Raw genomic sequence first — 22,574 nt, forward strand, 5'->3', positions numbered from 1 at the left:
TACATTTAGCGCTTTTGCTTTTTCTATGTGTTTCCTTTATATTATATAGCATGCTATAGATTATGCTTACTTTGTGCTCTATATAGCTCTAGTTGCAGTGCTTTTCGTATTTGTTGTAGAGTGCTCGAAATTAGTACATTTAGTGCTTTTGTTTTTTCTATGTGTTTCCTTTATATTATATAGCATGCTATAGATTATGCTTACTTTGTGCTCTATATTGTTCGAATTGCAGTGCTTTACGTATTTGTTGTAGAGTGTTCGAAATTAGTACATTTAGCGCTTTTGTTTTTTCTATGTGTTTCCTTTATATTATATAGCATGCTATAGATTGTGCTTACTTTGTGCTCTATATAGCTCTAATTGCAGTGCTTTTCGTATTTGTTGTAGAGTGCTCGAAATTAGTACATTTAGCGCTTTTGTTTTTTCTATGGGTTTCCTTTATATTATATAGCATGCTATAGAGTATGCTTACTTTGTGCTCTATATTGTTCGAATTGCAGTGCTTTACGTATTTGTTGTAGAGTGCTCGAAATTAGTACATTTAGCGCTTTTGTTTTTTCTATGTGTTTCCTTTATATTATATAGCATGCTATAGATTATGCTCACTTTGTGCTCTATATAGTTCTAATTGTAATGCTTTTCGTATTTGTTGTAAAGTGTTCGAAATTTGTACATTTAGCGTTTTTGCTTTTTCTATGTGTTTCCTTTATATTATATAGCATGCTATAGATTATACTTACTTTGTGCTCTATATAGCTCTAATTGCAGTGCTTTTCGTATTTGTTGTTGAGTGTTCGAAATTAGTACATTTAGCGCTTTTGTTTTTTCAATGTGTTTCCTTTATATTATATAGCATGCTATAGATTATGCTTACTTTGTGCTCCATATAGCTCTAATTGCAGTGCTTTTCGTATTTGTTGTAGAGTGTTCGAAATTAATATATTTAGCGCTTTGTTTTTTTCAATGGTTTTCATTTATATTATATAGCATGTTATAGATTATACTTACTTTGTACTCTATATTGTTCGAATTGCAGTGCTTTACATATTTGTTGTAGAGGGTTCGAAATTAGTATATTTAGCGCTTTTGTTTTTTCAATGTTTTTCGTTTATATTATATAGCATCTTATAGATTATAATTACTTTGTGCTCTATATAGTTCTAATTGCAGTGCTTTTCGTATTTGTTGTAGAGTGTTCGAAATTAGTACATTTAGCGCTTTTGTTTTTTCAATGTTTTTCCTTTAGATTATATAGCATGCTATAGATTATACTTACTTTGTGCTCTATACACACTACCAAAAAAAGGGCTATTCACCACGGGTTGAGAGTCCGTAACAATAAAATCGTAACAAATAGATATATTAGTTACGACAAAATCCGTGACGAAAAAAAAAAACCCGGTCAACGTTTTAGGTTCTGTCGTTACGCAAAAAATATCGTAACAAATATTGAGATGGTAGAATTTGGTCAAAATAACATTAGTTACGTAAAGTGTTCGTAACTACTGGTATTTAATTTTTTATTTTTGGAAAAGTTAAATTAAAAAAAAAAAAAAAAAAAAGTAAAATACTGGATTGACGCTTTCATTCCAGAAACGATCAAAATGGACAAAAACGCTATATCATCCCACGTTAGACAAATTAGGGCATCTGGTTCATTTCCCTCGTTCGCTTCTCACAGTCGCCCGCGATCCGATTTCCTGTAGCTGCCGACGACGACGCGCGAGGTGAAATCGATCCGTCCCTGGGATCTACTCCGGCGCACCTCACCCAGGTAAGGTTTTGAAGGTAGCTCGAAAAAGATTTTGTATTACGCGAGGTATCTTCGACAAATTAGGGCATAATCTCATTTCTCCCTTGTAGAAAACTCGATCGAGTTTCCTTCCTCTGAACCTGCAGGACGACGAGCATTGTGAAATCAACGGAAACGAGGGATCTACTCCGGCATCTAGGTAAGGTTTTTAAGTTTTCTCCCGAAAGATTTGGTATTACTCCAAAGTTCTTCGCCTCTTTCTCGGTATGGATATAGTCTTACATTTTAACTCCATTTGTTTGGGCTTTATCGTGTGTTACATTTGAGGTGAATTTGTATTCCTTTGTCCAGAAGGAGAGTTTTTTTGGTTGAATTTATTTTTTTGATATTTATCTTTAATTTATAGTTAAACACCAAGTGCAATGCTTTACTGTATGTTAAATTTATGAGGTATTTCTTTGTTCTGGTAGCTTAAATGTTAGATTAAAACATATTAGCTCAATCCTCTTGCTAATTTGTTCAGAATACAAAGTAATACATTACGTCAGGAAACTTAATTCGGCTGTTGGGAAGCATTTAACAAGATTTATGAATTGCGAAATACCTCAAGTTGCATGCTTCTTGAATTGCAGTTCAGTTTTCTGATCGTAGGTAATTTACTATCAGATTTCGTTATCCTGCATTTGTAGTATGCGTATACACATACAGTCACCCATACATATATTCATTATAGCATTTCTATAAATTAAGGATAAAATCCAGGGCTTATTTACACTTTGCATTGAGAGTAGGGAGTAGAGAGTAGAGAGTAAAGGATGAGGGCGAGAGTAGTAATGTGAGAAGAAGATGATGCAAATGCAGTTTTGGTGGAAACAGATACAGTGAATCTTGTGGCTTTGGTGCTGTGTACTATTCCTATTTGTATCCCTCTAATTGCGGTAGAGAGCCATTTCTGTACCTCTATATATATATATGTATATCTATCTCAAAATTCTTATAGTACACGTCTTCCATCTCAATCTCCATCTTCCAGTCCCATATAGATAGATAGATAGATAGATATAGTGGTTGCAGCATACACACGGATGTCCCCCCCATGCTCCCCATGTCTTGTCAATTTCAGAAACTTTTTCACTTCTTTCTCACTCTCTCTTGCTGCTGATGTGTCTATTTGTGACGGCCCAGCATTTGTGACGGGAAATATATCCATATAATACTATTTACATTGCATCTATGGAAGATTTTTAAGTGGTGAGGGCTGCTGATTTTGGTCCATGTGCCTTAATGTTGTGATAAATTATAATGCTAGCGTCATGAAGAGCATCCATGTTTCCTATTATATCGGTGAAGGTTATGTTGTACTTATATGTTTTTGGTTGCATGTTTTGTTGATGGAATCGCATGTATATTATATTGTTAGATGGATAGGAGTTGGATAGACGATGCGAACCATATCTCCGCTCAATATTTGGACGGGGTCAGGGCTTTCTTAGATTTCGCATTTAAAGATCGTAGCTCTGAATCTTGCATCTATTGCCCCTGTACATCTTGCGGAAATCGCTTAACAAAATCTCGTAGAGATGTCTTGCTCCATTGTATTCGTTATGGATTCGACCAAACCTACAAGGTTTGGACTTGCCACGGAGAAGGAGAGGTGAACCCTGCTGTTGCAAACGACAATATGCCAATGCGTTGGGAGGAGGAACTAGAACTTCTATTGCGAGAGTGTGCATATACAGAGCACACCGATCCGGGGCCCAGTGGAAATGAACCTCATAGGGATGACGAAAATGAACATATACATCATGGCAGTAAGGGGTATAGAAAGATGTTAGAAGATGTAGAGAAAGAGCTCATACCAGGGTGCAAGAAGATGAGTAGACTCTCGTTTATCGCACGGCTTTTGCACTTGAAGGTTTTGTGCCACTGGTCTAATAATTCTATTGATTTGCTGTTAGAGCTGTTACGGGATGCACTTCCAGACGATGTTGTCCTTCCGAAGAACTTCTATGAGGCTAATAAGCTGACCAAGGACTTGGGGTTCACATGCAAGACTATCCATGCGTGCATCAACAATTGCATGTTGTTTACCGGGGAAGATGTTGACCGTGAGGTTTGTGTTGTGTGTGGGGAAAAGCGATTTACACAGGGTAAAGATAGATCTCCAGTGAAGAAGTTAAGGTACTTTCCATTAATTCCGCGATTGCAGCGATGGTACGTATCTTCCAAAACTGCATCTTCTATGAGATGGCATGCCGAAGGGCGTGTAGACGATGGCAAGATGCGTCATCCAGCAGATAGTCCTGCGTGGAAGAGTTTCGATCATCGGTACCCGACGTTCTCTGAGGAGATTCGCAACGTACGCCTCGGTCTGGCCACTGACGGTTTCAACCCTTTTGGGAATATGAGTGTGAGTTATAGTATTTGGCCCGTCGTACTTGTGATATATAACCTACCTCCGTGGCTGTGCATGAAGCAACCATCGTTCATCCTCTCTACGATTATAGACGGCCCGCATGGCCCGGGGGATCGGATTGATGTCTTCCTTCAACCTTTGATCGATGAGCTTAAGGAGCTTTGGTATGATGGTGTTCGGACGTACGATGCGAGTACTAAGGAGGATTTCCAGATGCGAGCTGCATTGCTGTGGACTATTAGTGATTTTCCCGGTTACGGTATGTTGTCAGGGTGGCCGACTCGTGGGGCGAATGCATGCCCTGTTTGTGGTTTAAAAACTCATTCCAGATACCTGAAAAATGGACATAAGTATAGCTATTGCGGGCATCGACGGTTCCTGCCGGCTGGGCATAGAATGCGCTTTGATAAACATGCATTTGACGGTTCGATGAGCTTTGACGGAAAGCCTTCTCGCTTGACCGGCGCGGAACTTCTGCAGCAGCTTCAGGATATGCCTACTGAGTATCGTACGGTTGACTTGATTGAGAAACGCATTGCACAGGGGTCTCGCAAGCGTCGCCGGGGGGTGGACGGGCAGCAACAGGTGTGGAAAAAAAAGAGCATATTCTTTCAGCTCCCTTATTGGTCTGAGAATGAGGTACGTCACAACCTCGACTTGATGCACATTGAAAAGAATGTGTGTGAGAATGTACTGTATACATTGTTGGGAACTAAGGGGAAAACAAAGGACAATCTGAACACGAGGAAAGACTTACAGTTGATGCAAATACGTAGTTCTTTACACCCGGTATCGGGTCCTAGGGGCGCTATATATTTGCCGGCAGCTACGTACACCATGAGTAACCCCGAAAAACGGATATTCCTATCTGTGTTGAAGGACCTCCGACCACCTCATGGGTTCAGTTCAAACTTATCGCGTCGTGTGAAGGTAGAACAACAACTAATATGGGGACTTAAGAGCCACGATTGCCATGTTCTTATGCAACGAATTCTACCTATTGCTGCCCGACGGTATACCCTTGAAACGCAATTATTTTAATTAACATGATATATGCCTCCTCTAAATATAACTGAAGGTGCTGATTCAACACTTCCTGTAGGTGTCTTCCCAAAAATGTTGTGCTCGTGTTGATTGAACTTTGTAACTTCTTCAATTCGATGTGCTCAGCTCATAACACAGTTCGTGAACTGGAGCGAATCCAAGAAAGAATTTCTTTGACGCTATGCCATCTTGAAAAGCTATTCCCACCTTCATTCTTTGATGTAATGGAGCATCTGCCTATCCATTTGGCTGAGGAGGCTATGGTGGCCGGTCCGGTGCAGTACCGGTGGATGTATCCCATTGAGCGGTACTTGGGTACTCTGAAGAGGTACGTACGGAACAGGGCACAACCTGAGGGTTCGATTGCACGTGGATACCTCATGGAAGAATGCGTGACTTTCTGCTCAAGATATCTCGGAGACATAGAGACCAAAGAGAACCGGGCTGCTCGAGGGGAGGAGGACGGGACACAACACGGGAAAGGATTGTTTGGTTCTAGGTTCAATCTTGATTACAATACGATGCACCAAATTCATTGCTACATCCTAGGAAATATAGATGAAATCAGTCCGTTGCGAAGGTTTTTTCACATCAATTTAACAATACTTGTTTGCGTATCCGACCTGTGTTGAATATCTTCGACTTTTATTTTTGCACTGTAGGATTCACCTTGATACTATTAGGTCATGTCGAACTCGCGCACCCCCACGTGAGGTGCACCAGCAGCACAACGAACAATTTGCGTCTTGGTTTCAATCATATGTGAGTACCGCCTACATCGTCCGTACGTGGTATCTTGACTACACTCCCAAAAAACATTGAAATCACGAGTGTTCATGAACTACTTTACATCAAATGTAGGTAGATGATCCGACGAATAATGATGAGTGCCCAATCTCAGCGGAGATCCGTGCATTGGCGGGTGGACCATTATGCAATGCAACACGGTACTCTTCGTGCATTGTGTCAGGAATACGCTATCGTGTTCAAGACCGGGATGCAAGGAAGAGGACACAGTGTGCAGGTGTTATGGTTACGGCAGATACAGTGAGTTATGCCTCAGCTAGGGACCATAACCCACGAGAAGGTTCCGTGGCATATTACGGGATTCTTACGGACATTGTGGAAGTGTACTATAGCAATCAACAGAAGTATCTCCTTTTAAAATGTGACTGGGTGGATCTGGAGAGGGGCGTTAAAGAGGATGAGTTCAAATATAAATGTGTGAACTTTAAGTATTTGATGTACCCCAAGAACTTGCCCACGGATGAGCCTTTCATCTTAGCGACCCAAGCCTCTCAGGTGTGGTACATTGCAGACCCGGTTGATGAAGGTTGGAGCGTTGTCGTTCCGGTGTCACGGCGAGACACGTATGACGTGTATAGTACGATCGATCATAGATTCAGCACAGGGTTACCTTTAGATGACGGAGGCAATGTTAGAGGAGCAGCCGATTACTGGCTAAGGGAAGGTATTGAGGGGCAAGTAGTAGAAGATGCAGGGCAGATGGACCATGCCGATACTTCGCCTTCGGATTCGGAGGAATCCTCCGAAGATGATGGTGCTTAGTGCAGAATCAAATAAGCGGGCATTTTTGGTAGTATGCGAATATAGCCTAATTGGCCCATTTTTGATGGTTTGGCAACCACGCAACCTTTTCGAGTTCGCAGTTCAGAATAAATTACACATCTCAACAGATGGTCATCTATGTGGGGAGGGGGGGTCAGTGATTGAAGTACGTAATAGGTAACCACTTTTGGACATGCATGCCATCGTTCATAGGCCCTGTTTTCGCTTGATTTGCTGAAGCACTTTGCATCCATTATGCGCGTTTGGTATGTTATGATTTTTTCCGAATATGTCAACGCGGATAAGCTCTTTACCCCCGTTTGCGTATGCTGAAGCAATTTACCCTGATTAATTGCAGTAACTATTATGTGAATTTCTCGTAATATGTCACTTCATAAGCTTTGTTGTGATAAGTGTGTTTTGATTTTCTCCTAATATACGTTTTCATACTGCCAACTAACACTGGTGTCTTGCAGGTTATGGGCAAATCTCAACGTGCTGCCGTTGGAGGGTCACAGGATCCGGCAGTCTCTCCCGCAAGACGTTTTACCCGGGCATCCGCACGTAACAGCCCCCTAGAGGCAACTCATCCCGCAAGCAGGAATCCATCGCCCATCCGCAATCCCACAAAGAAAGTGACAAAATGGAAGGGATCTCGGGTCTCGCCACTGCTCCAGCGACTCCGGTCCATCACATCAGAGTGGGAGAAAGAGCGCGATGCTCGTGGTCAAAGCATGAAGCCAACATCTTCCACTCGAAGGGCAGTGCTTCAGGATTCAGAGGGCCCTTTGGAGGTAATGTGGTTCCTTTGCCGAAAGCATGTCCTTATTTGAACTCTCAGTATAACACTACAATAGGCTGACACTGTTAACCCCAACAGGAACATGATGATAGGGATGTTCCATCACTTTTTGATCCGACGGCACTGACACAGGATGACGATGATACAATCCCCCCCACACAAGCAGATGACGAGACACTTCCGCCGACGCAGGACATGGAGACTGCAGAGAGTGATATGCCACTCTTGGATGAAGGGCCAGGCTCCGACCCCACTCTGATGACAGGAACAGAGGCGGGCAATATGGCACCATTGGACGAGATGACATCGCACGACGGTTTGGAAATTAGCCTTCAAAGATTACCGATTACATTTAGTGACTTCATATTTTGCATGTAATATCCTTATTAGAACATGTAATCTCTTGTTTGTGTCAGCTGGTTCGTCAAAGAAAAAGCAGGGGAGAGGGGCGGCACGAATGCCGCGTGGATGGGGAAAAGATCACAGGATGCTTGTATTCACATCGCCGGATGGTAAAAGCATCGTCGGACCCGACGTAAACGAGTACAAGACAGCCATTGGGGTCATTGCACGCAACGGAGCTCGACTTCCTCTACATTACCCCACGTTCGCTGAGATACCGGAGACGAAGAGACAGGGTGCATGGATGGAGGTTCAGGTGATGCAAACTTCATTAAATTGAAAGTTCTTTTATTTCATATAGATTCTTATATATGGCCCTACCATCTTCTCCGGACCTGGTGGAAACCGTGTGAAACGGCATTCCAGAGTAACAGCGGATTACCAGACTCAGCGGAGAAAGTGGTCTTGGCTGACCTAAGGGAAGTTTGGAGGCACTGGAAATACAGCATCAAATCAACTTACTTCAATCCGATCGAGGACGATGAAGAAGCACTGAAGAAGGTTCCCTCAAGCAGGATTGTGCCCGATCAGTGGCCGAAGTTGGTTGAGTATTGGCGCGACGAGAAGGTGAAGGTACGCATAGGGACATGCCAAATTAATATACGTTAAATCTGCACGGGCATGGACTGAGAACTAAATAACTTTGATTGACGTAGCTTCAATCCAAGAAAAATGCGTCGAACGTAGCGAAAAGAAGCTTTCCACATCGTACTGGGCGGAAGTCATTCACGACTCTGGCAGAGGAGGTACCTTTTATTACAATTAAGTAATTAGTCATGTCATGCTCCATCCCCATATTTTCCTCTCCTGTATTTCATTATGTTTTCGATGACAGAAGGCCTTGTATTGTTGCAGATCAAGGCAAAGGGGAAGGACCCCGACAATCTGGAGATTTGGATTTCCAGTCGCACACAAGGCAAGGGAAAGGATGACCAAGAAACCGAGGAGATATTGGTAGAATAAATTCGTTCCCAACTTAGTTACAATTCAGTCAGTATTTACATCTCTAACAACAAGAGCAAGTTCGGCCTCACTTAAATCTTTCCTGTAGACTTATTTACAGAATGAGCTAAACAAGGTTCCCCCTGAAGGGCGGACTCCCTCTGTTCGGGAGACTCTGTACCGACGGGCCCTTGGGGGAAAGATTAAGAAGCGGTCAAAGGTCGACAGTGCGGCAAGTTCAGCTCATCCCCGCAGCGAGTCAACTGGTTTAACAGACAGTGTAGCATTCCAACATGGGTGGGAACAACTACAGAATGGAATGGAGGAGCTGAAGGCAATGATGGATGAGTTCAAAACCATCAAGGCTGATGTGTATGCATTCATGCACAGAAACTCCGGAGCGGTTACTGGCCAGGCAGTAAGTATTCATAATCCCTGACCTGTTTGGTATGAGTATCCCATGAGATTTGGATGGCGAAGGAATTTACCATCCTCGGCATGTTATATGATAGGGCACATCTCGTATTGATTCAGTCCCTGAGATTCCCAGGCCTGTGTCCGAGCCAAGCATGACGGTATGATTCCGTGACGCCCTGGAGTTTCTTAGAAATCAGTGCAGTGTCTAATTTAGGCTACTCTTGACTGCGTACTACCTTATCCAACTCATATGCCCTGTCTGTTGTAGGTCGGCACACATGTGCTTCTATTATCCCGCACCGGTGAGAAAAAAGTTGTTGCAGAGGGACTTCTGCTCTGCCCCCCTGGGCCAGGTTGGTCCGGTATCTTTGAGGATGTTTAATTAAACTTTTAATATGCCTCAGCGAGATATCGTAGGTTTTCGTGACTGTTCAGGCCTTATATTGCGTATTAGCATGGATTCACTAAGTGTAGAAGTATACAATGATACGATCCGTGGATTTCCAAAGCGATGTAGACTGTTAATGTAGGGGTGGTAAAATAACTGCTATTATGACGACCCATGTTTATTGAAGGATGTTTGGTTTAAAGATCAAGCTGCAATTACATAGGAAATTAGGGTATAATGTGCTTCGCTACCTAACTCATGAATGTAATACCATGTACTGTACGACATGTCTGAATGTACGTACTCCTCTTGTTCTAGTTCCAAAGTATTACACTTATAATGTCTGTGTTATGACATGTTATATATACAGTTCGAACGTCTGTTGATATATATGCTTGAATGTAATCAAAAATTGCTCTTGTGAATGCTGTAGGTGACACACTTTCCTTGGTCAAGGTCTTCGTGACATCCGCGTCAGTCCCGGACACACCCCTTATTTTGCCGACCATTTCTGGGGCAACTACCCTTCGCGATGTCGTCGGCGAAGATCCTATTGAGTGGAGCTACAAGGACGTAAGGATCTACTTTAATACCTTTCTTGTATTGCCTTCCGAAATTTATAAGAAGTATGACTTAAAGTAATCTCTGTGTTGGCAATTGCAGCTCATGCGCCGGGCTTGAAATGTTGGTACCGATACACCCATGTTAATTGTCCCGTTTGTCATATGGATTGAATGTCGAACCTGTCTTTGGATGGATTGTGTTGAGTTTTTGTTGAACTATGTCTGGAATTGATGCGTAGACCTTTGTGGTTTGAATTCGTATGGTGAAAAATGTGCCTAATGGGATTGATGGATAACCGTATTTGCTTATTGCGTTGTTTACTTGTGTTTGAACTGTTAAGCACGTTTTGCGGAACAGGTTGTTGATGTGTAGATACTAGTAGGCTTGTTCTATGGGTTGCTTTACTTTGTTGGTAGGTATGGAATTCAGATTTTAATATGAATTAATGTTTGCGCGGGGCGTAATGATGATGATGTTTATAGCAATCTTTGTATTCGTAATTTATTTTCGTATCATACGCATCACAGCAGGTCCATTTGTTACGAACAATTTCAATTGCAGCGTACCCCCTGTTTTTCACAATACGCTATTTTTCCGTAACAAAAGGCCAGAAAATCGTTACAAAAAGTGGTCTTTGGATATTTGTTGTTACAGACGGTTTCGTGACTATAAGTAGGTAATATTTTTTTTACGGGGTTCAATGCCGTTACAAATAGTCGTAACAAAAACCAAGTTCTGACAACCGGTCAATGGAAAACACTTGTAACGCGAGGAACTTCCGTAACAAATACCGTAACTAAAAGTCCTGCCACACGCGCGGAAGGATCTACCTTTCGTTACGAGAGAAAATTCGTAACAAACATCGTAACAAATACCATACTTCAGGGAGCGTTGACCGATCGTAATAGTTACGAAAAGTGGCGTGGCAAAAAACATTCGTTACGCGAGTACACATTACGGAAAAAAGTCGTAACAAAGGCGTAGCAAATACGCAAATTGCACGAAATATGGCTTTTTGTTACGATTTTCCGGCCGTAATAGAAAACAGTTTTTTTGGTAGTGATAGCTCTAATTGCAGTGCTTTTCGTATTTGTTGTAGACTGTTCGAAATTAGTACATTTAGCGCTTTTGTTTTTTCAATGTTTTTCCTTTATATTATATAGCATGCTATATATTATGCTTACTTTGTGCTCTATATAGTTCTAATTGTAATGCTTTTCGTATTTGTTGTAGAGTGTTCGAAATTAGTACATTTAGCGCTTTTGTTTTTTCTATGTGTTTCCTTTATATTATATAGCATGTTATGCTTACTTTGTGCTCTATATAGCTCTAATTGCAGTGCTTTTCGTATTTGTTGTAGAGTGTTCGAAATTAGTACATTTAGCGCTTTTGTTTTTTCAATGTTTTTCCTTTATATTATATAGCATGCTATAGATTATACTTACTTTGTTGATGCGAACTTGCCAAGGATAACTGTTCGGATCGAATTCCACAAGAATAGGTAACGATAATATTGTAGATTTGGATAGAGTAAGGGATGGATGACTACATATATATATCTATATTAATGGAGATAAACTGGACTCTCTTGAATTGAGAGGTAGTTGGGAAGGCAACACGAGAGATCAAGCTCACGTATCACAATCCTCTAAACAAGCTGACAATACAAGCTAAGGCAAGAATAGTTCCAGTACTATTCGAGAGGCCACGATTTGTTTCAAATCACGCGAAACAACTCGATTTGGGGATATGAAGCTGTAACTGAATCACTCAAGATTACACTTCAAAAAGGCACAAAAATCGCTCTTGAAAAAAAACCAGTTTATAAAATCTCTTTGTGGAATGAAAATAATGTTACAATGATAATCATGGGTCCTTTTATAGAGGAACCATGGAAATTTAAAAACAAGAAAGTACACTCTTAAAGGAAATAAAATCATATAGGGAATAGTTATTATAATTAGCCTTATTTAGTATTATTGACCCATAATTCATGGCAATCCCATGATTATTGGTAATCCCTTGATCTGTGAAATTCCTTCATTCAGGGGATTTTGATTCATGGGATCCCTTCAATTAGGGATAGTAATTTAGGGGAGGTCCAATGCCTTGTAAGGTGCTCCTGGCCTCATGGTCCTTGGGACTTGTGATCCAATTTCCAGAAGAATGCATGGTTTATTTTGATTGTCGTTGTAGAGTTCAGCAGTGGCATCCATTTGAAGTTTGGCACACTTTGTTATTGCCAATTGAAATTTACGGGCTCGGCTCTTAGTGATTGGTCCAGGAGGAATTATGATTGGGTCCAGTTCAGTCATGATGGTCACATCATCCCCCCTCTCTTGAAAAGGTTGTCCCATCAACCTCTCGTCACCTACATCAAACGGAGACAAGTCAGAAACATTAAATGTAGCATGGACATTATACTCACCTGGGAGGTCTAGTTTGTAGGCATTATCGTTGATGCGTTCAACGACTTGAAAGGGACCATCGCCTCGTGGGGACAACTTAGACTTGCGTTGTGCCGGAAATCTCTCTTTTCGTAAGTGAAGCCACACCCAATCACCGGGTTGGAAGACAATCTTCTTGCGGTGACGATTAGCAGCTTTTGCATTCCGCGCATTGGTAGCGTCAATTTCCTTTTGTACTGTCTTATGAAGCTCCTGAATCTTTTGTGCCCGATCCCTGAAATTAACATTTTGTCGCTCACTACATGGTAGTGGCAATAGGTCAACTGGAGAAAGTGGGTTGAAGCCGTACACTACTTCAAAAGGGGACATGTTAGTAGCACTATGGATAGCACGATTATATGCAAACTCAACATGAGGGAGACAACTTTCCCAACTACGCAAATTCTTTTTGATAATACACCTAAGGAGAGTGCCTAGGGTGCGATTTGTTACTTCCGTTTGACCATCTGTTTGTGGGTGATATGAGGTAGAAAAGAGAAGTTTTGTCCCTAATTTTCCCCCAAAGTTTTTCCAGAAAAAGCGTAAGATTTAGTGTCCCTATCAGATACAATCGTACGGGGAATTCCATGCATTCTAACTACTTCTTTGAAAAACAAATTAGCAATATGCATTGCGTCATTCGTCTTATTGCAAGGAATAAAGTGGGACATTTTTGAAAACCTATCGACAACAACCATGATAGAGTCCTTACCTCCTTTTGTACGAGGTAGCCCCAAAATGAAGTCCATACTCAAATCTACCCAAGGTGTGTCGGGTGTAGGCAGGGGCTTATATAAACCATGTGGTAGCGTTGTGGATTTGGCTTGTCTACATGTAATGCAACGTGTAATGTGTTGTTCCACGTCCGCACGCATCCTTGGCCAATAAAATTTTTCCTGCAAAAGTTTAAGAGTTTTGGTGGCTCCAAAATTCCCCATGAGTCCACCTTCATGGACTTCGTGAGTTAAAACAGTTCGAATAGAACCTTGTGGAATACACAACTGGTTAGCCTTATACAAATAGCCCTCATGCAAATAGAAATCTTTAAATCCAGTGTTGGCACACTTATTGAAGATGTCAGAAAAATCTTTGTCATTTGCATACAATGATTTTACCTGTGAAAACCCTAGCAATTGAGAAGTCAAAATAGTAAGAATGTGAGTGCGCCTAGAGAGTGCGTCAGCTACGACATTATCCTTTCCCTTCTTATATTTGATCACATAAGGGAATGTATCAACAAAAGAAATCCATCTGGCATGCCTCTTATTTAGTTTAGCTTGAGTTTTTATATGCTTAAGGGACTCGTGATCTGAGTGGATAACAAATTCCTTCGGCAAAAGATAATGCTGCCATACCTGAAGTGCACGAACCAAGGCATATAACTCCTTGTCGTAAGTTGGGTAGTTCAAGGCTGCGCCACCTAGCTTCTCGCTGAAGTATGCAATAGGTTGGCGATTTTGCATTAGAACGGCTCCAATACCTACACCTGAAGCATCACATTCAAGTTCAAATGTTAGTTCAAAGTTCGGGAGTTTAAGAATTGGGGCATGAGTTAACAAATATTTCAGCTTGTCGAAGGCTTGTTGTTGCGCTTCTCCCCAACTAAACAGTTCATCCTTGCGAATAACAGCAGTGAGAGGGTCTGCAATAGTACTGAAATCACGAATAAACCTTCGGTAGAATCCCGCCAAGCCATGGAAACTACGAACTTCACGAACAGTAGTAGGGACAGGCCACTCCTGGATGGCTCTGATCTTCTCCTCATCGACTTGTATTCCCTGTGCGCTAAAAACATAGCCAAGGAATAGACAACTAGAAACACAAAATGCACATTTTTCAACATTTGCATAAAGTTTGTTCTGCCGCAATAAAGTGAACACTTCTCTCACATGCTCAATGTGTGCAGATAAGTCCTTACTATAGATCAAGATGTCATCAAAGTAAACAACCACAAACCTTCCTATGCAAGGTCTAAGAACATGATTCATCAATCTCATAAAGGTACTAGGGGCATTAGTTAAGCCAAAAGGCATGACAGTCCACTGATACAGCCCTAGCTTAGTTTTGAAAGCAGTTTTCCACTCATCTCCTTCTCTCATTCTTATCTGATGGTAACCACTTTCAAGATCAATTTTTGTAAAAAGAGCAGCACCCTGAAGTTCATCAAGCATATAATCTAATCTAGGAATAGGATGTCTATACTTAATCGTAATTGCATTTATGCTTACTTTGTGCTCCATATAGCTCTAATTAAAGTGCTTTTCGCATTTGTTGTAGAGTGTTCGAAATTAGTATATTTAGCGCTTTGTTTTTTTCAATGGTTTTCATTAATATTATATAGCATGTTATAGATTATACTTACTTTGTACTCTATATTGTTCGAATTGCAGTGCTTTACGTATTTGTTGTAGAGGGTTCGAAATTAGTATATTTAGCGCTTTTGTTTTTTCAATGTTTTTCGTTTATATTACATAGCATCTTATAGATTATAATTACTTTGTGCTCTATACAGTTCTAATTGCAGTGCTTTTCGTATTTGTTGTAGAGTGTTCGAAATTAGTACATTTAGCGCTTTTCTCTTTTCAATGTTTTTCCTTTATATTATATAGCATGCTATAGATTATACTTCCTTTGTGCTCTATATAGTTCTAATTGCAGTGCTTTTCGTATTTGTTGTAGAGTGTTCGAAATTAGTACATTTAGCGCTTTTGTTTTTTCTATGTGTTTCCTTTATATTATATAGCATGTTATAGATTATACTTACTTTGTGCTCTATATAGCTCTAATTGCAGTGCTTTTCGTATTTGTTGTAGAGTGTTCGAAATAAGTATATTTAGCGTTTTTGTTTTTTCAATGTTTTTCCTTTATATTATATAGCATGCTATAGATTATGCTTACTTTGTGCTCTGTATAGTTCTAATTGTAATTGTTTTCGTATTTGTTGTAGAGTGTTAGAAATTAGTACATTTAGCGCTTTGGTTTTTTCAATGTGTTTCCTTTATATTATATAGCATGCTATAGATTATACTTACTTTGTGCTCAATATAGCTCTAATTGCAGTGCTTTTCGTATTTGTTGTAGAGTGTTCGAAATAAGTATATTTAGCGCTTTTGTTTTTTCAATGTTTTTCCTTTATATTATATAGCATGCTATAGATTATGCTTACTTTGTGCTCTATATAGTTCTAATTGTAATTGTTTTCGTATTTGTTGTAGAGTGTTAGAAATTAGTACATTTAGCGCTTTGGTTTTTTCAATGTTTTTCCTTTATATTATATAGCATGCTATTGATTATTCTTACTTTGTGCTCTATATAGTTCTAATTGCAATGCTTTTCGTATTTGTTGTAGAGTGTTCGAAATTAGTACATTTAGCGCTTTTGTTTTTTCTATGTGTTTCCTTTATATTATATAGCATGCTATAGATTATGCTTACTTTGTGCTCTATATAGCTCTAATTGCAGTGCTTTTCGTATTTGTTGTAGAGTGTTCGAAATTAGTACATTTAGCGCTTTTGGTTTTTCAATGTTTTTCCTTTATATTATATAGCATGTTATAGATTATACTTACTTTGTGCTCTATAGTTCTAATTGCAATGCTTTTCGTATTTGTTGTAGAGTGTTCGAAATTAGTACATTTAGCGCTTTTGTCTTTTCAATGTTTTTCCTTTATATTATATAGCATGCTATAGATTATACTTCCTTTGTGCTCTATATAGTTCTAATTGTAATGCTTTTCGTATTTGTTACAGAGTGTTCGAAATTAGTACATTTAGCGCTTTTGTTTTTTCTATGTGTTTCCTTTATATTATATAGCATGTTATAGATTATACTTACTTTGTGCTCTATATAGCTCTAATTGCAGTGCTTTTCGTATTTGTTGTAGAGTGTTCGAAATAAGTATATTTAGCGCTTTTGTTTTTTCAATGTTTTTCCTTTATATTATATAGCATGCTATAGATTATGCTTACTTTGTGCTCTATATAGTTCTAATTGTAATTGTTTTCGTATTTGTTGTAGAGTGTTAAAAATTAGTACATTTAGCGCTTCGGTTTTTTCAATGTGTTTCCTTTATATTATATAGCATGCTATAGATTATACTTACTTTGTGCTCTATAGTTCTAATTGCAATGCTTTTCGTATTTGTTGTAGAGTGTTCGAAATTAGTACATTTAGCGCTTTTGTTTTTTCAATGTTTTTCCTTTATATTATATAGCATGCTATAGATTATGCTTACTTTGTGCTCTCTATATAGTTCTAATTGCAATGCTTTTCGTATTTGTTGTAGAGTGTTCGAAATTAGTACATTTAGCGCTTTTGTTTTTTCAATGTGTTTCCTTTATATTATATAGCATGCTATAGATTATACTTACTTTGTGCTCTATATAGCTCTAATTGCAGTGCTTTTCGTATTTGTTGTAGAGTGTTCGAAATAAGTATATTTAGCGCTTTTGTTTTTTCAATGTTTTTCCTTTATATTATATAGCATGCTATAGATTATGCTTACTTTGTGCTCTATATAGTTCTAATTGTAATTGTTTTCGTATTTGTTGTAGAGTGTTCGAAATTAGTACATTTAGCGCTTTGGTTTTTTCAATGTTTTTCCTTTATATTATATAGCATGCTATAGATTATGCTTACTTTGTGCTCTATATAGTTCTAATTGCAATGCTTTTCGTATTTGTTGTAGAGTGTTCGAAATTAGTACATTTAGCGCTTTTGTTTTTTCAATTTTTTTCCTTTATATTATTTAGCATGTTATAGATTATACTTACTTTGTGCTCTATAGTTCTAATTGCAATGCTTTTCGTATTTGTTGTAGAGTGTTCGAAATTAGTACATTTAGCGCTTTTGTTTTTTCAATGTTTTTCCTTTATATTATATAGCATGCTATAGATTATGCTTACTTTGTGCTCTCTATATAGTTCTAATTGCAATGCTTTTCGTATTTGTTGTAGAGTGTTCGAAATTAGTACATTTAGCGCTTTTGTTTTTTCTATGTGTTTCCTTTATATTATATAGCATGCTATAGATTATACTTACTTTGTGCTCTATATAGCTCTAATTGCAGTGCTTTTCGTATTTGTTGTAGAGTGTTCGAAATAAGTATATTTTGCGCTTTTGTTTTTTCAATGTTTTTCCTTTATATTATATAGCATGCTATAGATTATGCTTACTTTGTGCTCTATATAGTTCTAATTGTAATTGTTTTCGTATTTGTTGTAGAGTGTTCGAAATTAGTACATTTAGCGCTTTGGTTTTTTCAATGTTTTTCCTTTATATTATATAGCATGCTATAGATTATGCTTACTTTGTGCTCTATATAGTTCTAATTGCAATGCTTTTCGTATTTGTTGTAGAGTGTTCGAAATTAGTACATTTAGCGCTTTTGTTTTTTCTATGTGTTTCCTTTATATTATATAGCATGCTATAGATTATGCTTACTTTGTGCTCTATATAGCTCTAATTGCAGTGCTTTTCGTATTTGTTGTAGAGTGTTCGAAATTAGTACATTTAGCGCTTTTGGTTTTTCAATGTTTTTCCTTTATATTATATAGCATGTTATAGATTATACTTACTTTGTGCTCTATAGTTCTAATTGCAATGCTTTTCGTATTTGTTGTAGAGTGTTCGAAATTAGTACATTTAGCGCTTTTGTTTTTTCAATGTTTTTCCTTTATATTATATAGCATGCTATAGATTATACTTACTTTGTGCTCTATATAGTTCTAATTGTAATGCTTTTCGTATTTGTTGTAGAGTGTTCGAAATTAGTACATTTAGCGCTTTTGTTTTTTCTATGTGTTTCCTTTATATTATATAGCATGTTATAGATTATACTTACTTTGTGCTCTATATAGCTCTAATTGCAGTGCTTTTCGTATTTTTGTAGAGTGTTCGAAATTAGTATATTTAGCGCTTTTGTTTTTTCAATGTTTTTCCTTTATATTATATAGCATGCTATAGATTATGCTTACTTTGTGCTCTATATAGTTCTAATTGTAATTGTTTTCGTATTTGTTGTAGAGTGTTAAAAATTAGTACATTTAGCGCTTCGGTTTTTTCAATGTGTTTCCTTTATATTATATAGCATGCTATAGATTATACTTACTTTGTGCTCTATATACCTCTAATTGCAGTGCTTTTCGTATTTGTTGTAGAGTGTTCGAAATTAGTACATTTAGCGCTTTTGTTTTTCAATGTTTTTCCTTTATATTATATAGCATGTTATAGATTATACTTACTTTGTGCTCTATAGTTCTAATTGCAATGCTTTTCGTATTTGTTGTAGAGTGTTCGAAATTAGTACATTTAGCGCTTTTGTTTTTTCAATGTTTTTCCTTTATATTATATAGCATGCTATAGATTATACTTACTTTGTGCTCTATATAGTTCTAATTGTAATGCTTTTCGTATTTGTTGTAGAGTGTTCGAAATTAGTACATTTAGCGCTTTTGTTTTTTCTATGTGTTTCCTTTATATTATATAGCATGTTATAGATTATACTTACTTTGTGCTCTATATAGCTTCTAATTGCAGTGCTTTTCGTATTTTTTGTAGAGTGTTCGAAATAAGTATATTTAGCGCTTTTGTTTTTTCAATGTTTTTCCTTTATATTATATAGCATGCTATAGATTATACTTACTTTGTGCTCTATATAGTTCTAATTGTAATTGTTTTCGTATTTGTTGTAGAGTGTTAAAATTAGTACATTTAGCGCTTTGTTTTTTCAATGTGTTTCCTTTATATTATATAGCATGCTATAGATTATACTTACTTTGTGCTCTATATAGTTCTAATTGCAGTGCTTTTCGTATTTGTTGTAGAGTGTTCGAAATTAGTACATTTAGCGCTTTTGTTTTTTCAATGTGTTTCCTTTATATTATATAGCATGCTATAGATTATACTTACTTTGTGCTCTATATAGTTCTAATTGCAGTGCTTTTCGTATTTGTTGTAGAGTGTTCGAAATTAGTACATTTAGCGCTTTTGGTTTTTCAATGTTTTTCCTTTATATTATATAGCATGTTATAGATTATACTTACTTTGTGCTCTATAGTTCTAATTGCAATGCTTTTCGTATTTGTTGTAGAGTGTTCGAAATTAGTACATTTAGCGCTTTTGTTTTTTCAATGTTTTTCCTTTATATTATATAGCATGCTATAGATTATACTTACTTTGTGCTCTATATAGTTCTAATTGTAATGCTTTTCGTATTTGTTGTAGAGTGTTCGAAATTAGTACATTTAGCGCTTTTGTTTTTTCAATGTGTTTCCTTTATATTATATAGCATGTTATAGATTATACTTACTTTGTGCTCTATATAGTTCTAATTGCAGTGCTTTTCGTATTTGTTGTAGAGTGTTCGAAATTAGTATATTTAGCGCTTTTGTTTTTTCAATGTTTTTCCTTTATATTATATAGCATGCTATAGATTATACTTACTTTGTGCTCTATATAGTTCTAATTGTAATTGTTTTCGTATTTGTTGTAGAGTGTTCGAAATTAGTACATTTAGCGCTTTGGTTTTTTCAATGTTTTTCCTTTATATTATATAGCATGCTATAGATTATACTTACTTTGTGCTCTATATAGTTCTAATTGCAGTGCTTTTCGTATTTGTTGTAGAGTGTTCGAAATTAGTACATTTAGCGCTTTTGTTTTTTCAATGTTTTTCCTTTATATTATATAGCATGCTATAGATTATACTTACTTTGTGCTCTATATAGCTCTAATTGCAGTGCTTTTCGTATTTGTTGTAGAGTGTTCGAAATTAGTACATTTAGCGCTTTTGTTTTTTCAATGTTTTTCCTTTATATTATATAGCATGTTATAGATTATACTTACTTTGTGCTCTATAGTTCTAATTGCAATGCTTTTCGTATTTGTTGTAGAGTGTTCGAAATTAGTACATTTAGCGCTTTTGTTTTTTCAATGTTTTTCCTTTATATTATATAGCATGCTATAGATTATACTTACTTTGTGCTCTATATAGTTCTAATTGTAATGCTTTTCGTATTTGTTGTAGAGTGTTCGAAATTAGTACATTTAGCGCTTTTGTTTTTTCAATGTTTTTCCTTTATATTATATAGCATGTTATAGATTATACTTACTTTGTGCTCTATATAGTTCTAATTGCAGTGCTTTTCGTATTTGTTGTAGAGTGTTCGAAATTAGTATATTTAGCGCTTTTGTTTTTTCAATGTTTTTCCTTTATATTATATAGCATGCTATAGATTATGCTTACTTTGTGCTCTATATAGTTCTAATTGTAATGCTTTTCGTATTTGTTGTAGAGTGTTCGAAATTAGTACATTTAGCGCTTTGTTTTTTCAATGTGTTTCCTTTATATTATATAGCATGCTATAGATTATACTTACTTTGTGCTCATATAGTTCTAATTGCAGTGCTTTTCGTATTTGTTGTAGAGTGTTCGAAATTAGTACATTTAGCGCTTTTGTTTTTCAATGTTTTTCCTTTATATTATATAGCATGTTATAGATTATACTTACTTTGTGCTCTATAGTTCTAATTGCAATGCTTTTCGTATTTGTTGTAGAGTGTTCGAAATTAGTACATTTAGCGCTTTTGTTTTTTCAATGTTTTTCCTTTATATTATATAGCATGCTATAGATTATACTTACTTTGTGCTCTATATAGTTCTAATTGCAGTGCTTTTCGTATTTGTTGTAGAGTGTTCGAAATTAGTACATTTAGCGCTTTTGTTTTTTCAATGTTTTTCCTTTATATTATATAGCATGCTATAGATTATACTTACTTTGTGCTCTATATAGTTCTAATTGTAATGCTTTTCGTATTTGTTGTAGAGTGTTCGAAATTAGTACATTTAGCGCTTTTGTTTTTTCAATGTTTTTCCTTTATATTATATAGCATGTTATAGATTATACTTACTTTGTGCTCTATATAGTTCTAATTGCAGTGCTTTTCGTATTTGTTGTAGAGTGTTCGAAATTAGTATATTTAGCGCTTTTGTTTTTTCAATGTTTTTCCTTTATATTATATAGCATGTTATAGATTATACTTACTTTGTGCTCTATATAGTTCTAATTGCAATGCTTTCGTATTTGTTGTAGAGTGTTCGAAATTAGTACATTTAGCGCTTTGTTTTTTCAATGTTTTTCCTTTATATTATATAGCATGCTATAGATTATACTTACTTTGTGCTCTATATAGTTCTAATTGCAGTGCTTTTCGTATTTGTTGTAGAGTGTTCGAAATTAGTACATTTAGCGCTTTTGTTTTTTCAATGTGTTCCTTTATATTATATAGCATGCTATAGATTATGCTTACTTTGTGCTCTATATAGTTCTAATTGCAGTGCTTTTCGTATTTGTTGTAGAGTGTTCGAAATTAGTACATTTAGCGCTTTTGTTTTTCAATGTTTTTCCTTTATATTATATAGCATGTTATAGATTATACTTACTTTGTGCTCTATAGTTCTAATTGCAATGCTTTTCGTATTTGTTGTAGAGTGTTCGAAATTAGTACATTTAGCGCTTTTGTTTTTTCAATGTTTTTCCTTTATATTATATAGCATGTTATAGATTATACTTACTTTGTGCTCTATATAGTTCTAATTGCAGTGCTTTTCGTATTTGTTTAGAGTGTTCGAAATTAGTACATTTAGCGCTTTTGTTTTTTCAATGTTTTCCTTTATATTATATAGCATGTTATAGATTATACTTACTTTGTGCTCTATATAGTTCTAATTGCAGTGCTTTTCGTATTTGTTGTAGAGTGTTCGAAATTAGTATATTTAGCGCTTTTTTTTTTCAATGTTTTTCCTTTATATTATATAGCATGCTATAGAT

General features: G+C 36.9%; 2 protein-coding genes across 4 annotated transcripts; both read left to right on the forward strand.

Annotated features, from left to right (window-relative positions):
• Positions 1-1,641: 1,641 nt before the first annotated feature.
• Positions 1,642-6,782, forward strand: LOC127265929 (uncharacterized). The gene is made up of 6 exons (XM_051295967.1): positions 1,642-1,774; positions 1,864-1,952; positions 3,174-5,182; positions 5,272-5,793; positions 5,876-5,975; positions 6,075-6,782. The coding sequence occupies exons 3-6, from the start codon at positions 3,174-3,176 to the stop codon at positions 6,780-6,782; spliced, it is 3,339 nt and encodes a 1,112-aa protein (XP_051151924.1). The 5' UTR covers positions 1,642-1,774; positions 1,864-1,952.
• Positions 6,783-7,433: 651 nt separating this feature from the next.
• LOC127265912 (uncharacterized) lies at positions 7,434-10,735 on the forward strand. Of its 3 annotated transcripts, XM_051295954.1 has the most exons (11): positions 7,434-7,576; positions 7,663-7,900; positions 8,001-8,242; positions 8,353-8,559; positions 8,643-8,732; positions 8,842-8,940; positions 9,038-9,346; positions 9,441-9,503; positions 9,614-9,698; positions 10,167-10,306; positions 10,397-10,735. In XM_051295954.1, the coding sequence occupies exons 1-11, from the start codon at positions 7,517-7,519 to the stop codon at positions 10,412-10,414; spliced, it is 1,551 nt and encodes a 516-aa protein (XP_051151911.1). In that variant the 5' UTR covers positions 7,434-7,516; the 3' UTR covers positions 10,415-10,735. The 3 variants fall into 3 exon arrangements, with proteins under 3 accessions (XP_051151911.1, XP_051151896.1, XP_051151902.1); XM_051295939.1 differs by having other exon boundaries at positions 10,167-10,735; XM_051295945.1 differs by having other exon boundaries at positions 9,050-9,346; positions 10,167-10,735.
• Positions 10,736-22,574: the final 11,839 nt, after the last annotated feature.

The sequence above is a fragment of the Andrographis paniculata genome, unplaced genomic scaffold, assembly GCF_009805555.1.
Source record: "Andrographis paniculata isolate CXL003 unplaced genomic scaffold, ASM980555v1 Contig187END, whole genome shotgun sequence".
In the NCBI taxonomy this organism is placed as follows: Eukaryota; Viridiplantae; Streptophyta; class Magnoliopsida; order Lamiales; family Acanthaceae; genus Andrographis; species Andrographis paniculata.

Excerpts from the sequence above, each read along its gene's own strand:
- LOC127265929 (XM_051295967.1), top strand. The coding sequence starts at position 3,174 with ATGGATAGGAGTTGGATAGACGATGCGAACCATATCTCCGCTCAATAT. Across the intron at positions 5,183-5,271 it reads CTACCTATTGCTGCCCGACG|GTGTCTTCCCAAAAATGTTG; the intron begins GTATACCCTTGA and ends CACTTCCTGTAG. Across the intron at positions 5,794-5,875 it reads GAAATCAGTCCGTTGCGAAG|GATTCACCTTGATACTATTA; the intron begins GTTTTTTCACAT and ends TTTGCACTGTAG.
- LOC127265912 (XM_051295939.1), top strand. The coding sequence starts at position 7,517 with ATGAAGCCAACATCTTCCACTCGAAGGGCAGTGCTTCAGGATTCAGAG. Across the intron at positions 7,577-7,662 it reads ATTCAGAGGGCCCTTTGGAG|GAACATGATGATAGGGATGT; the intron begins GTAATGTGGTTC and ends TAACCCCAACAG. Across the intron at positions 8,560-8,642 it reads GGCGCGACGAGAAGGTGAAG|CTTCAATCCAAGAAAAATGC; the intron begins GTACGCATAGGG and ends TGATTGACGTAG.